Raw genomic sequence first — 16,749 nt, forward strand, 5'->3', positions numbered from 1 at the left:
TAATCCTAAAGGTTTAAATCAACTACATTATCGTTTAATCTTCAACTGTAAGCAGCTTCCGAAGTTTTCGAGAGATAATCCTAAAGGTTTAGACCAACTACACCCTTATTTTACATCAAAGATTTCTATGGTCAAACATCAGACTACTTGTCCAAGGTTGCATTCATAAACTAATGACCTCTAACTGAACTAATTGGCAATACCTTTTGAATTAATTAAGGTGATGGTGATAATCAAGGAGCTGGAGGAAATAGAGTTCATTACGAACAACGAAGAACTGGAGGAGTATATGATGAACAACGAGGAGCTGGATGAGATTGATTTCATCACAAACAACGAAGAAATGGAGGAGTACCTGATGAACAACGAAGAGCTGGAGGAGATGGAGTTCAGTATGAACAACGAAGAGATGGAGGAGATGGATTTAAACCCTTGTTTTCCAGAAACAATCACACATGTAGGAGAATCAGATGTTCCAACCAGAAATAAAAAGAATCTCACAAATGAACAACGTCTAGATATTTTCCATTTCTTATTGAAGGAGAGTAAGAAGGGACGACCGCAAAAACGCTCAGTCCCAATGGTAGCGCAACTATTTTCAACATCAGAATCTACAGTAAAACGTATATGGAAACGAGGAAAAGATTGTGAAGCAAAGAAATTACCTTTTGACGTGTCTTCACGAAAACCAACCATAGTTCGTCCTAAACCAAAGAAGGTTGATTTCAGCAAGATAATAGAAATACCATTGCGAAGACGCACCACCATAAGATCCATTGCCGAAGCTTTGAACATGACCAAGTCAACTGTCCATAGATACGTCAAGAAAGGAGCGATTAAAAAACACACGAACGCAATAAAACCAGCCTTCACAGTGGACACGAAGAAAAAACGGTTAGAATTCTGTTTGGGAATGCTTGAGCTTATCCCTTACAAGGATAATATGATGACCAAGCCCATGTATGATGTTATACACATAGATGAGAAGTGGTTTTTTATGACAAAAGCAACAGAGAATTACTACCTTCATCCGGAAGAAACCGAACCATATCGTACATGCCAAAGTAAAAGATTCATTAAAAAGGTAATGTTTTTGGCAGCAGTAGCTCGTCCTAGATTTGATGAGTTCGGAAATGAAGTTTTTATTGGAAAGATAGGTATATTTCCTTTTGTAACAAAGGAGGCAGCAAAACGAACGAGCAAGAATCGTCCAGCTGGAACACTTGAAGATAAACCAATTGAATCTGTGAACAAATACATTACAAGAGCTTGTTTGATTAACAAATTGTTACCAGCCATTCGGGAAAAGTGGCCAAACTACAATGGGGAAACTATATACATCCAACAAGATAATGCAAAACCACATGTTAAAGTGGATGATGAAGAATTTTTAAAAGAAGCGGCAAAAGAAGGTTTTGATATTAGATTGAGATTCCAACCTTCACAAAGTACCGACATGAACGTTCTCGATCTTGGGTTTTTCAGGTCTATACAATCATTACAGCACAAAGAGGCGCCCACTACTGTTGGCGAACTTTTATCGGCTGTGGATAAAGCATTTAATGAATTATCGGCACAAACTCTGAATGACGTATTCCTCTCGTTGCAACTATGCATGGTAGAGGTTCTAAAGCTTCGTGGAGGAAACAATTATAAATTGCAGCATACAGGGAAAAAGAAACTTGCACGCATTGGTGAACTTCCTACTCAAATCGAAGTGGATAAGAATTTGGTGAAGGATGCAACTAATTACCTTTCATGTTTAAGATATTTCTGCAAGGATGAGAGTATTGCTGGCGAAATACATGGCAACAATATCATTATGTAGTTTCTGCAACAAGCCTTCCAGCTGCTAGCATACATTGTGTTGGAGACTTGGAGTAGAATGGTTCAGTCAAATTTTTCATGTGGAATTATCAAAACAGAAAAGAAAAACAAACATGCATACTGTATTATTCAGATTTTTGGACATACCAGGAACCCGGCATCTGTAACATATGTAGCCTTCTCATGGTACCCTGAAATTTCCTTGCCCTATCAAACAAACTTAAATGCGAAAAAAAAAAAACACTTCGTAATGCCAAATGCCATATACAGGCGATTTCTATTAGGGAGGGTGCTAACGGGTTTATTACCTGCTCCACGCGCGGGAGAGAAAGTATCACATAGTGCACGAACCGTAAATGCATTAATCAAGACTCCTTTCATCACAATCCTCCAATTCAGAAGGTGCAGAAATCCTGACAAAAGTGTTGTCCCTCTTTTGAGCAATATTTTCAGCAACTGGGTTTAAGCCACGAAGCGGATGAACAACTTTAGTGCCAGCATTACTTAACCAACACACAGATGCAACTAGTTAGAGTACACAAATTGTATTTACAGTATAAAGACACACATATAGCATGTTCAACTCACAATCCCATATAAACACACAAATTGTATTTACAGTATATACCAAACCAACATTCTGGTAGTATTGGTTTCCTCCCTTTCCAGTAACTTTAGAGCTACATTAAGACAAGTCATGGAATCAGTAAGAATACAAATAAGTATCAAATACAAACATAACCAAAATACAGAGGAAAAGATTTTAGTTCTTCTCACCATTGAGAAAACTTGAAGTTGCTTCAAATAAGCCTTCTCTGTATCTATAGATCAAAAAATAAAAACCCAATTAAAACCATTAGTGGATACGGACAATCTACAAACTTAAGAATCAAGAGCTTCAATCAGGAAACAAATGAAAACCCAATTAAAATCATTAGTGAATACAGAGGATCTATAAACTTAAAAATCAAGAGCTTCAATTAGGAATCATTTGAAGTAAACCGGAAACCAATTCAGGAAAAACAATACTTAAATCAAAACTATTACAAAAAAATCAAGAGCTTAAATTTACCCTAAAAAAATTACATTTCTGAGATTGAAGATGACGAGACGGATGAGCCAAATAATTATCCAAAAGGGTAGTCACCCAATCACTAATCCAGAGATAGGGTTTGCTATATCATGGATTTCTTTCAAGCAGCAACAGCAACAACCTCTGTGAAGTAAAACCGACAAGACTATTCAGATCTGATATCAACTGAGAGAAGATGAAATAAATTCAGAAAAAGAGCAGAAGAAAATTTAGCTTCACCTCAATTAGGGAAGAGGTTTCATGGTGGAGATTTTCTTCCTAGTCAGTGAAGAGAAAATACAGTACAAGTTTTTCTTCGGAGAGAGTATTTCATAAAAGAGAAAATACAAATTGTATTTACAGAATAAAGACACACAGATGCAACTAGTTAGAAACAACATTGGATGTCAAAAATGTTACCTCATCAAGATGAATCTGAGTCACCTTGCTGCTGCATCTATTAGCAAATCCAAATACCCTTTTTCACCTTTCTTTTCCATCACTCTGTTAAACCATTTCTTCTCCATCTTTCTCTGCATAATCTTCGATTTCTATTGTATCCAGATTCGTAATCCAGATAGTTTTCTCTTTCCTTCTTCTTTTTAAACTTCGATTATATCGACCCTTTTCGAATCAAATAAAGGTTCGCAAAATCATCAGACCACCAAACAAAAAGGGAAAAAAAACAACCAAGATCGTAAAAAACGCACCTTTGGAGTTAAGATCATTCCTTTATGCTTGTAATCGATTTAGGTCACTAGTTTGCTGTTTTGGTCATAGTATCTCTTCAAACCTTCACCAAAACTGCAGATATATCAGATTCAGCTTCAATCTTTGGAAGATCTATTCATAAAATCAGAAACCCACACAGAATAGGTTGAGTAATCTTTTTATCAGATTCAAATAAAACTGAAGATGAGAAGATGAAGATGAGAAGATGAAGATGAGAAAGGTGATGGCGGTCATCGTGGTAGAAAAAATATTTTTTTTCATGGTGATGGTGGTGGTGGAGATACAACCGATGAAATGGAGAGTGAGAGTAAGGAGAAATGGAGACCGAGAGAGAGACGCGTGGAAAAATGCGTGAGATTTTGTGAGAAGGTTATTTTTGGAAATTTGTCCCATTTATTTGCAATAGGTCACTTAACAGTGGGACAAAATTAAAAATCAAATAGGTCACTTAGGAATGGGACGGAGGGAGTATTTAAAAGTGAATAATTATTTATGATGAAATATTGTTTAGTTTTCATAATTCTATGGTGAATGCTCACACAGTGGAAGTGTTCATGATGAAAATCTGAGTTTTTCTCGTCTTTTGCAGGTTCGAAGAAACGAGCGAGTTTTGAAGTGTTAACTCTTGCATTACAATCACTACTATTAGTGAAATTGTAAACGAGTAAGAGTTAAGAGTTACTATTTTGTAGATGCTTGCATGAGCATTTTTATCATCCAATTGCTTCATTCCATCGTTTCGTTGATGTTTACATCTTGCATGGATGATATACTGAAGTAGAGTTTTGTGTGCATATTACATCTCGCAAGGATGTCTGACTCCCAAGAAAATGGTGTTTCCAGAGACGATACATGCATGGACGAGACTTCTCTTGGTGAAGAAGAAGAAGAAACACCTGGAATCAAGAATGTTCGAAATATAGATGATGCGTTTTTTGAGGTTCAGCTGGAAACCGAAAAACGTCTCAAAACCCCAGCGTATCGTCTTCTGATAAATCCCATAAGTGTTACTCAAAAGAAATTGGTGACTCCTAAGACAGTGATCCGATTTTGTCTTGAACGAGGACTTTTCCTTGCATCAATCATAGAGTTTAAGCTTTCTCGACGACCTTTAGAAAAATTCTCTGGATGGGCGAGACATATGCTAGGTTTCCCTCGCGTTAGAGCTATGCTGAATCAGGCACAAGTAACAAGGGATATTCAAGCATCTGGAGACTTGTTCATTTTTCATGATGTGCGAGGTATAGTGGCTCTACTTGCTCGTTGGTGCATTCCGACTAGAGCTGGCAAACAAGCCAAAACCCGCGAGTTAACCCGTGCCCGGCCCGTGAAAACCCGAACCCGGCTCGGCTTGTTTCAAAACAAGCCAGGTTCGGGTTGGAGAAATGTCGGCTTGTGAGTAAACGGGTTAACCCGTCCCGTCCCGTGAACCCGCGGGTACAACCCGTAAACCCGTGAAGACTATTCTCTTTCTCTAGCTCCGTGCACTATCTCATATCTCTGTCAAAGTTTAGTAAAACCATTCTTCAACTCCATTAATCTCTACTATCAAAACTATGATACACCATGAATATGCACCCCAGAGACATCATTTAAAAGCCATAAAAATTGAATCAACTTAAATGAAAATCATTTTCTTAATCAATTTCTACAACCCAGAAAATCAATCAATTTGTTGTTGGTCCAATTCCATATTTTATCAGAAAATCTCGATCAAAATCGATCGGAGCTAACAAAATCAATATCTTATTGAATATTTCTACTGATAACAATCAAATACATCCGTGAACAGTTCTGATTCTCCAAAAAAGAATTCATTGAAATTGAAAAGAATAAATAGTCTAATTTCCACATTTTTTTTTATAAATCCATCACAGAACTAAATTAAGAAACAACAAGGAATTAATTTTATATCAACTTACTGATTTTGTAGCATGAGCAGACTCCTCCAATTTACAGTAAGAAGTAATCACCCTCCTAAAACATCAATTTCATCTTTAAATCCTTCCCTGAGCTTTTACATGAATTCCTAATTCTCAATTTCATCACAGAAACCCTATCTTCTCCATACCTTCCACGAATCTGAAAATCAACTATCAATTCCACTTCTTAATTCCCAGTAATGAAAACCCATCATCTACTACTCGACTTTATCCCCAGCTTTACACAAATCCTAAATGAATTTCATCTTCCCGGAACCATAACCCAAATTCCCCGATTCACTACCAGATCATCTTCAAAACTTCAAAACGTTAATTAAGTAAAAGACCCATAATTCTTCGTCCATCAACAGTTCTATACTCAATCTCATAATCAATTCTGTAACCCTAATTAACTGATTTCTTTCTTCTTCTTCCAGAGTTCAAATATATTCAACAACACCACCTACCTCATCGTACACATCAACACGAGTTCTTTGATTATACAAATTCCTCAATCGATACTCTCAAATCAAACCTCACAGTCGTCTCTCAAATCAGCAGAAGAAAAGAAGGAAGAAACGAGAAGAAAGAGGAAAAGAAGAATAGAGAAGAAATGGAAAAGAAAATAAGAGTTATCCTCATTACTCTTGCCTTTGTTTTCTCCGAACTCCACCACGTGCGGTCACTGCGGTGTCTTAACTTATTTCTGAAACGGGCGGGCTAACCCGTGAACCCGCGGGTTAAACCCGTTACGGGCACGGGTTGAAGAAATAACAACCCGTGAAGAATTTCAACCCGCTGGTTTCAACCCGTATTAACCTGAACCCGTGGAACCCGCAACGGGCAAGCCCCGGCCCGCCCGTTTGCCAGCTCTAATTCCGACCCATACCTTCATATGCAGATGGTGAGAATTTACCATCACCTTAGAGGGTGTAGTTGCTTTGTTGCATCTCCCAATCACAGGAAATCTCCCTGAGGGTCTTTCAGCTGAGGAGACAACAATTTCTAATATCTTGGCAGCGGAAATGGAGAGGATTAACAAGGTGTCCAGCAAGTGTTGTTATGCTCACTGGTTAACACGTTGGTGGCCAAGAGAAGAGGCTCCCGATAGTCCCGTTGACGGTATGTTATCTATTGCTGCTTTCTTATGTTTATGGTTGTCCAGAGACGTATTTGAAGATAGTGGAAATTTGTTGAAGCCGTTCATGATTCCCTTTGATATCAAGATGGCTCAAGGTGAGCAACTTCCAATAGGTAGCCTATTCTTGGGTTCTTTGTACTCTAACTTAGACTCCCTGATTATAGACTTCAGTGTATCGAATGGCTTTATGAAGATCGAATATTATGCCAATACGACGTTTCTTCAAGTGATGTGGGAACATTTCAAGAATTACGCACTTATTCCACGCACTATCTTGCAAGGACCGAATGCTGATGCTCGTCATGTTTTCTCTGAGTAGGATAATGCCAGGATCATGCGCTGGTCTACAAAGCAGCCTCGGTTCAAGACATGTCTCATTGATGTGTTAAATAATGAATCTGAGTTCGATTTTCTCCCATGGGTATCAATTCCTTCTTATATTTTCCAGCTGACAACTTTCAATACTGGAGAGAGTATGGCTTTGGCATCTGGTGCAGGTCTGAGCGACGGCGAGAGATCTTTTATGTTGAGTTGCACTCCTGGTCACTTGATATCAGCGATATATGGAGAACTTTCAGTGGAGGAATACAACATTGATAGAGCAGCTCGACAAATGGGTATGGATCAGTGTGTTCCGACTTTTCGAAGAAGGAAACCATCGGTCGAGCAACTTAGGACCCATTTAGACCGTACGCATGTGGAAGGAAGCGATTACTGGTTCCCTTGCTCTGAGAGAATTACGTATGTAACTCCAGGTTATGTAGACTTTTGGAATCAACAACTTGAGCGGTTACATGATTTCAAGATGGTTGGTCAACCTCCGATGAAAGATCCTCCTTCTGTTGAGATGATTTCTACTCGACCAAGATTGAAGCATCTCTCTGGTGGTGATAAACGAAAGACGTCTCCAGGATGTTCACAGGTTTGTATCTTTTGTATAATCTTCATAAAATTATGATAATTGTATTTTAATCATTGCATCAAATTTTACCACAGGACGGTCGTAACGTAAGACCTCGAATCCATGTAGACTTCTCAGAAACTGAAGCGATTACTCATGGCGGAGAAGGCAGGAGCAAAAATTATAAGCTGTTACCTAATACCATAAAGTCCCCAGTTGTTTCCTTGGTGAGTTGTCAATGTTTCTTTTGCCGTGACTTCTTCTTATCCGCATAATTAGGATTATAAAACTCATATTTGTTATTCCGTTGCAAACTTTGCTCCATCAAGTATTGACGGCCTTCAATTCTCTGTTGCTGGGCAAACGATTTCTGACTCGAGTGTTGAAGAAGAGGCTGACGTAAGTATTTCTCCGCATAACCAATTATGATGCTTTGTGGATAAAATGCTAATTGTTGAGAATATATCCAGGAGGATATTGCCACGGAAGTGGAGAATACTGGTGATGCTCGTTCATCTTCGGAAGTTGGTGACGAAGAGGATTCTCAGAACTCAAGACCGAATGAGAGTAATGATGCTCTTAATACTGATACAGGCAATCATGGCTCTTTGAATGCTTCAGAGACCACCCAAGTAAGTATTTCTCTTGCATTTTATCCATAGAAGTATAAAATTGTTGATTTATGAATGAATGAATGAGAACTCATGTGAATATACGAAAAGTTTTGTCGAAATACGTCACCAGAAATTCCAGAATTCAGCCCTTTAGAAAAAACGTTGTAGAATCTTCATACGATGTCAGATTTTCGCGATCTACCCATGTATCCTTATTCCCAGGAAATTTCCAAGCTTTAACACAGAAGATTTTAGAGTTTTGAGCACGTTTAGGAGCTTAAATCAGCGAAACAGTAAACTTCCAGGAATTTTTCAGCTGGCATGTAGTTAGATGTTTTGGCCACATCTTTTTACTCGTTCATCCAATCGTTATGAAATTTTGATATGTTATAGAGAACATCCATACAAAGAGAATGGTATATAACACAACCTTATATTATTTACTAATTGCTCCATGTTCGTCGTCTTATACAGGGCAGTGTAAAATCTCTTCAGATGAGTTTGTCGTAAAACGTGTTTTTATGACTTTCACGCTATTTGCTCGTGTGTTGAATGCATAATGATGAACTTTGATGATGTTAGACCACTTATATGCTGGAGTTTATTATTTCCTTTGGTTTCCATGTTTAGATTGCTCCAATCTCATGTAATCTTCGCATTAGGTGCCAAATACCGAAGTTGAGAATAATGAAACCAATAATGATAACTCGAGCAACCCTGGGGTTATTGATGAAGAGACAACCATATCTGCACTTCAAGGCCATGAGAGGGTTGTTACTGATGTTGTTAAGGAGACCGAGACTTCAATTGTTGTTGCTTCAGTGACGGAAGAAACCGAACCACGAGTAGAAGAAACTGAAGAAACTGTTGCCATGACCGTAGAAGTTGCTCTTGTAATCGAGAATCGTATAGTGGTGCATGAATATCCGAGTGCAGGAGTTGCTTTTGATCCTCCATTTGATGCATTACTCCCATACCACGAACTAGTTGGTGGATACATCGTTTCTATTGGATATGCCGGCTTGTACGAGAAGATATGGAGGAGATTTGGTCACATCTGATCGTTGTCGTATGCGTCAAAAATAATTCACTTTCTCACTCAACTAGATATAAATATAGTACGTGATAAGAAAGAGTTCGTTCCCACAGAGAGGCTTTTGTTGTTATAAAATTTCAGTTTCTTAGTAACCAAGGGGGGATTTTTGTTTTTATCTAAGCAATAAAATAAATTGAAAGCAATAAAATAACTTGAATAATCAATAGAAGAAGATATTGGGCGCGGGATAGTATCATTCACAAACATGTATTTTCATCAATGACTAGAATTGATAATTTAATCTCTCATTTACTAAAAGTCCTAGGATACCTTGATCGCAAGAGTATCCCATTTATTTCGTGATTTTATCACAAACAACATTAAAAGATGCTATTGTGAAATCTACCTAGAAAGCAACCTAAAGTGTAAAAGCACAATTAAGTTTAACTCCCTAAAAGCATTAAGTTCTATGAAATAAGACTAATCAATGCAAACAAACGTGTAAAAGGACTAATTCGTTTTAACAAAGGTTATGATTCATATGTGACTAGTAGGATATATCATTACAAGCACTACTCACATTTATGCTACTTGTAATCAGGAATTATCACTTTTTCGTCTAATAACCCTAATCTAGTAATAGAGATGAAGACTAATCTAATTGATTCCGGACTCAACCAAACTAGCATTCAAATCATAAAACAATATAAACCATGAACCATAAACAATAAATTATTGAGACAAAACTAATTCATTGAAGCAATATCATGTTGTGAAATCAACTTTATCCCATAACCAAGTAGCTAATAGCTTTTGAGTTCATCATGATCATAATCAAAAATGAAATGAAGAAGATGAAAAATAAACGAAAGCAAACCCTAATTGCCGCTCTCTAAAACTCCAAGTAGAAAAAAATACGTTCAAAAACAAAGTTGTAGAAAACTCTCCTTTTGTAGCTTTTCATCTTTCCAAAAATAGGTCTTCAAAGCCCAAAGTCCAAGTGGTCCAACAAGCCCAAAGGTGTGAAAAACCCATGTAAAAATCTTGCCAAAAAACATGTCGCCGGAAAACTGGTGTAGTGCCGGAAGTTCGCCGGAGAAGTAACCGGAAAGTAGCTCAGGTGACCGGCAAAGTCCACGCGGTCACCGGTCAGAAAGGTCAACTCAGTCAAAGTCACTGAGTCAAGGCAACTCAGCTGAGTCAGAGTCTAACTCATCTGAGTGGGCTGAGTTGATATTAGCCAAGGCCATTGCACTGGCCTATGCTCTATTGCACAATCATTGTGCAGCAGTATTACACATCCAGCCATAATGGCTGCTTCCTGCACATCAAGCCAATCTGTAACAACATCTGAGCTGCAGTTTTTTTTTTTTATTCTTCTCTGCTGCAACTCAACTCAAACTATCCCTTGCAGCATATCAGACTCTGCAACTGCTTCAGTTTACACACAACTGCAATCAGCTCCCACACAACACTGCATTCTTCTTTTTCCTTACATCTCACGACAAATAACAGCCAGCTGCAACCAACTTCAATCTAAGCTATACTGCTCAGACCAAACTCCGCCTGCAGCTCCAACAGCATCACCACTGCACTTGAGACCTGCAATCTCCTAGCCATTGCCACAACCTTCAGTACAAACCTAACATTCATCTAACTGCATCCATTGCAACTCCTTCTATAGCTTCATACACAATGTCAAGCCAAATCTGTATCAGCAACAACAAAACTGCACCTGCAATATCAATTCCACCCGCACAAGTCATCACTGCATCAATCCATTGTGTCGCAGCACTCAAATCTACAGCAAAACTTCTTACTCCCCTACAGTTCATTATCAACAGCTGCAGTTCATGCCTGTTCTCTCTGCGATTCAATCAAGCACCACCTGAACATTCAGTTCCTTAACAGCTTCATTAAGTTTCTTGTTCACCACCACAGGCTCAACAGCTACACAAACTCCCCTCCTGCAAGTCATTGCACCAGCGGCACCTCAACTCACTGCATACACCACCAGTGCCATCTGCTTTGCATCTTACCCTGCAATACCATTCAGCTCATGCCCATTAAGCTCCATTTCCTTGTTTCCTCAACTCTACCTCAACTCGGCTATTTCCTGCGACAACCACTACCTTGAACTAGACACAACAATTGCATCTCCTCATACCAAGAACCCATACTGCAGTTGCAACTTCACTGTAATCTCAGTACCACCAACATCACCAGTGCCTTCAATTTCATCTCCACCTTCTAGCTTCAGTTCAACTGCAGCCAACTTCAATTCCTTGCAATTACTCAGCATCTCCAACTCTCCTGGCCACCTGCAATTTCACTTCCACTAACACAACAGTTCCATCAGCAACACAGTACTCCTTGTAAACATCCACCAGCTCAAACTCTGTGCAACTTTCCTGGCTTCAATTCTCGATCACAGAGCATTAACAATCGAGCCCAGTACTCAATTCGACCTCATTCTTCTCCCTGAGTTCCTCTCAATCTCCATATCTTCCATCCTTTATCAGCAGAATCCAACTCCACCAGGTTATCACAGATCTTCAAAATCAACTTCAAACCCCATCTGGTACCTACAATCAACAGCAGTTCTTCAACACTAATGAAAATCACATCATCTCAGGTCCTTGTTCTTGACAGAATCCCCAAATTCTCTACCATCTCCTTTGTTCACTCAGCAGAAAGCAGATTCATACCAAATCTCACTGTAACCTTGAATCTGAGACATACCCATGTTTCTAATTCATCCCGCAACCCTAAATCATCCACCATTCTCGACCAAATCCAAATCTCAGAGATTCAATATCAGATTTGAACTCTCCTTCTCATCTTCACCAAACCCTAGTTTGAATTCCTGCTTCAATCATTAACCCATCTTCTCTGTATTGTTCTCTACTTCGATCTGCTTCACTCCTACACTGCAGCTTTCACACTCGGCAAAACTTACCAGCCGCACTTCCCTCATCTCTCTTTTCTCGATTTCAGACAGAGAAATAATTGAGAAGAAGAATACTGATTTTTAGGTTTTGTGTTGGAATGAGAGTGGATACATCCACCCAAGTGAAATAGATAAGGGTTGCTCAGATTTCAACTAGCCTGTCGGTTTCAGAAAACTGACAGTTCATTCTTCACCTCCTTTGCCGCATAACATTAACCGGCTCCAATTATCGCCCGCGAATCGATCTTTTTGCCATTTCCGCTCCAAATGAACGTTCTCTCCTTCTTTTGCTCTCAAGGACTCCATTGCACCTAATAACTCAAAACTAAACATAAGAGATGCAATTCACAAGGATAATAGCAAAGAAAGCATAAATACTAGATATAAAATTAGGTGTATCAACATCATTGTTACCAGAGATCCCAAGCGTGCTTATTATTTAACAATGCAAGTAAGTGTTATCTTGCGTGTTGTAAGTGATATATGCACTAGGGCCAGCAATACTGTTACTCCAGATGTACTCTTTGATTGGGAGTTCAACTTGGAGAATTCCGAGAGACTTGGCTTCAACGTGAAGTGGCTTCGTAAGAAGATAGTGCTATCAAGGATTCATGTGAGAATAACATACCCTTTCCCAATGATGCTGTGATGGAGAAGGAAGACAAGATTGCTAGGCTGATTGAAGAGCTGAACATGGAGAAGGCAGCTTTACAAATCTTGAAGGATCCAAAGGAGAGAAAATCTTTCTTTGCTGATTTTCTTTGATTTCTTTCCATAATCTCGTGAACTTCTGAACTTTTGAGAGATGTGAGGTTTTATTTTCTGGTTTTGATTGGTTTTGGATAAGTAGATGATTGAGGATTTTCTTTGGATTTGATAGAGATTTTCTTTAAGTAAATAAATTTTGATAAATTACTGAATGCAAGTATTGCAAACATTTTGGAGGAATTAAAATACAATGAAAGAAAATCCTAAATGCCAAATATTTTGGGCGTTCGTGTCTTGAACACCCAGTACCTCGAACGTCGAACACCTTAAGCGTCAAAGGCCTTGAGCCAATCTCGTATATTACGGCCACACTCTCCTTGCTGTCTATGTTGATTAATTTGTAGTATCCACCAGCAACAGATTTATAGATCATAAAAGGTCCTTCCCAGTTGGAGTTCTTTGGAGAATGATAGCTACGCTTAGTTGCTTTGAGAACTAAATCTCCTTCCTGGAACTTGTTAGACTTGATTGTCCGCGCCCTGAATATCTTCTGTTGGTTTGAAATTCTTCGTGCAATGGAGTTTCATGTTGTTGAAGCCATCCAATCTTGCGGCACATTTGGACATTCGTGCAAAGGAGAATATTTGGGATACTGCTTGTTGAATTCAGCCATTATTTCAGTAACAATAGTATTGGTGAAATGTTCGACTTGGAGAGGCTTTGCCTCCAACCACTTAGTGAAATATTGCTGAGGTGAGGTTATCCATTCATAGCATTTTGCAATGGCTAAGTTGTTGTTGGAGTAAAGTCCTCGAACCAAAGCAGCATGTTTGAAAACTGATAATATGGACACATGAGGAGGAATAAGACTTGCATGAGTGCGAAACCTTTTAATGAAAGCATTTGCGTTTTCTTCAGGCTTTTGTGTCAGCTCCGTCAAGATTCTGACTTCCTTCAAATATTCAAGTGGCGGAATATCTTTCCAGTATGAATCCACGCACGTCCAAGGATCATGTCATATTCTGGATCTTCTCGGATTATGTAAAATTTGGTTTCTGTCCAGGTTGAGTTTACATTCACCTTGAGAGTAATGTGTCTGTAAGCATCTCTGGGCGTCCCTTCGTGATCCATGATTGATGCTGGAGCATGAATGGCTTCTTGTCGTGTGATACCAGCGGCTCTAAGAGTTTTCAGAGGGATAACATTCACAGCAGTGCCAACATCAATCAACGCTCGTTTGAACTCATTTTCCTTGAGATATACTGTGGTGAGAAGTCCCTAGTCGTACATTTCTTTGTCTGTTGCTGAAGGCTCAAGGAGCGATTCCTAAATCAATAAACGCTTCCCTGACACGATGTGATTCAATGCAGCAAACATGTTTTTCCTTTAAGCCTTTGATAAGTACATCAATTCACAAACATGCTCGATTAAGAATTGAACTGCTTCCTTGACGGGTGGTTCAGAGAGAGTGAATGTTCTGACCGGAACAGGGTCTCTGTGCACTGCTTCAGTCCCCAAGTTAAGTTCTCTTGATTCGACTTTTTCTTGGAATATGCGCTTCAAGATTCTGCAGTCCCTTGTGGGATGATTGACGAATCTATGAAAGCGACAGTAACGAGGATTTTCCATGTCTTCTTCAGTTGGTTCTTTCTTGACATATGGTAACTTGATTGCACCGTCTTGAACCCAGACATCTAATAATTCAATCACCTCTTCGATGAGAAAAGGGAAATCAGGTGCTTCTTGATCAGCCCCTGCGCGTTGTGTAGGAGCTTGTGCATCTCGAGTTTGATTGTCTTTCCTTTGTGCTTTCGAATCGGAGAAGTATGCTTGCGCTGCGGCTCGGCTTTTCGTTTGCTCCCTTCTGCAACAACATTTGTGGAAGGTTGGAGGTTGTACTGTTTGTTGATTAAACGTCTGCTACCTCGGGTTTCTCGTGGTTCTTCAGCTTTTGTGGTTTTAGCTCTTTCCAATAAAGCAGGTGCAGTAGTTGCAGATATCTTAGCCGCTTCATGAAGTTCTGAGAAAGTATGGAACCTAAGATTTTCCAATAAAGCCCTGTAGAATGGAATCATTCCATTGATGCACAAGTCAACGAGTTGTTATTCTGTGACATTTGGATCATGACAGTCCAGAGCTTGAACTCTGAACCTTTTCACATAATCATTAGGATGTTCATTGCTCCTTTGAAACATCCTTCCAAGATCAGAGAGGGTGATTTGCTCTGAAACAAAGAAATATTTCCTGTAGAAAGCGTTAATCATTTCTACCCAGCTTGTGATACTCCCTGGTGCGATGTTGTTGTACCAGGTATATGCTCTGCCTTTCAGATATTTTGAAAATTCCTTCAGACGGACGACATGGTTGTGCTCATTTCGCCCAATGCTTCCAAAAACCGGGAAACATGTTCTCGAGCATTGCTTGTTCCATCATAAAGGGTGAATGTTGGATAGGTATAACCTTTTGGTAGAGGAATCCTTTGTGTAGTAGCAGGGTATGGAGGTTGGTGACGATGGGCAGACGAAGTTTTATCTTTTCCACGGTCCTCCAAGAGGCGCTCCAAGTCTTCGCGGGTGATGAAACTGGATTGTTCCTTCGCTGGCGGACTGTATGCAACTTTAGCTTTAGGAACTTCTTCATCATCTACTACATGGATTGGACTGACTTCAGGATCAGCGTCCGAAGATGTTTCTTTAGCTTTTCCTTTCTCTTGAGTTTTCTCTGACATCTTTTCTGTGAGAGTCTTGAGATAATTGCATAACTCTTTCTGAGTGGCAGCCATGTCAATCTGATTCTTGGAAAGAGTCTTTTGCACCTTTATGAGATCACCTATGGTAGGTGGGTTCTCTGACTTCCTCAGGAGACCGGCCGAAGAGAGCATTGTCCCCGATGTTGGTTTGAGGAGGAGTGGTACCGCTAGTGCCGTTGTTAGGATCCGAAGCAGTTTCTGGAGTACCACCAGTATTACTAGTGCTAGCATTGTTTGGGTTAGGGTTTGTAATTGAACCTAAACTGAGATCAACCATCTTGTGAAAATGTGAGATTGCAACCGAGAGAATGATCTCCCACTATGGTCGCAAATCTGTAGATGGGGCAAAACGAGTTGCTGGTTTTTAAAGAATTGAGGAGACGACCGTGCGGAGGAAACTCCTTGAACCGAGCGAACTGTCAAACCTCACAAAGATGCACTGCAAAAAGGGAGTGCTTTGAATTCGAGAGATCAATCTGTAGGACTCCGGCCTAAACCAAGACAATGGCCGTTACAGAGTCAATTCGGTCACAAGAGAGGATGGGTCGATCTGTAGGAGGGAAGCTGAGAAATGTGTGAGATTAATGGTGATCAAAATTATGGGTGTGTTGTGTATTCTGCATGAAGAAATAAGATAAGTTCTGATTGATTGAATTTACTCTGTTGAGAGTAATTGTTCAGATGATGAGTTTGTGTGCTCTTATTGTCTGTTTGACGAAACAATGTCTTGCCTTACGAAAAATTGTCCGTTGTTTCAATCATGATTCAGAGACTTATTTATATTGCTAGAATTGTAAACACCTTGATCCCATGAAGTGTGACAGTTGCTGGGGTCAAAGAGTGGGGAAGTGGAAATCGAGTTAAAACCAGTTGCTCATCATGCAGAGACTTGGTTGATTTTCCATCCACTACTTTGCTAACTCCTCCAACTGATTTCACGACTTGCTCACATTCTCATCGTATGTATGAACACACGTGTTGTAGACCGCCTTACCAAAACCCTAGTTAATATCCCCCCATGTAACACGATTGATGTCACGTGATTGTGAGTCTGCAAGGCAGACATGTATTTAGTTAGTCAGTTGCTGACTTCATTG

The 16,749-nt window shown here is 39.5% G+C and overlaps 1 protein-coding gene across 1 annotated transcript; it reads left to right on the forward strand.

The window, feature by feature from the left end:
• The first annotated feature begins 223 nt into the window (after positions 1–223).
• On the forward strand, positions 224–1,828 carry LOC113316176. The gene has a single exon (XM_026564395.1). It carries the CDS (start codon positions 224–226, stop codon positions 1,826–1,828), a length of 1,605 nt encoding a protein of 534 aa, XP_026420180.1.
• The last annotated feature ends 14,921 nt before the right edge of the window (positions 1,829–16,749 follow it).

Source organism: Papaver somniferum, chromosome 10 (genome assembly GCF_003573695.1).
Source record: "Papaver somniferum cultivar HN1 chromosome 10, ASM357369v1, whole genome shotgun sequence".
In the NCBI taxonomy this organism is placed as follows: domain Eukaryota; kingdom Viridiplantae; phylum Streptophyta; class Magnoliopsida; order Ranunculales; family Papaveraceae; genus Papaver; species Papaver somniferum.

Coding starts and splice junctions, on each gene's coding strand:
- LOC113316176 (XM_026564395.1), top strand. CDS start 224: ATGGTGATAATCAAGGAGCTGGAGGAAATAGAGTTCATTACGAACAAC.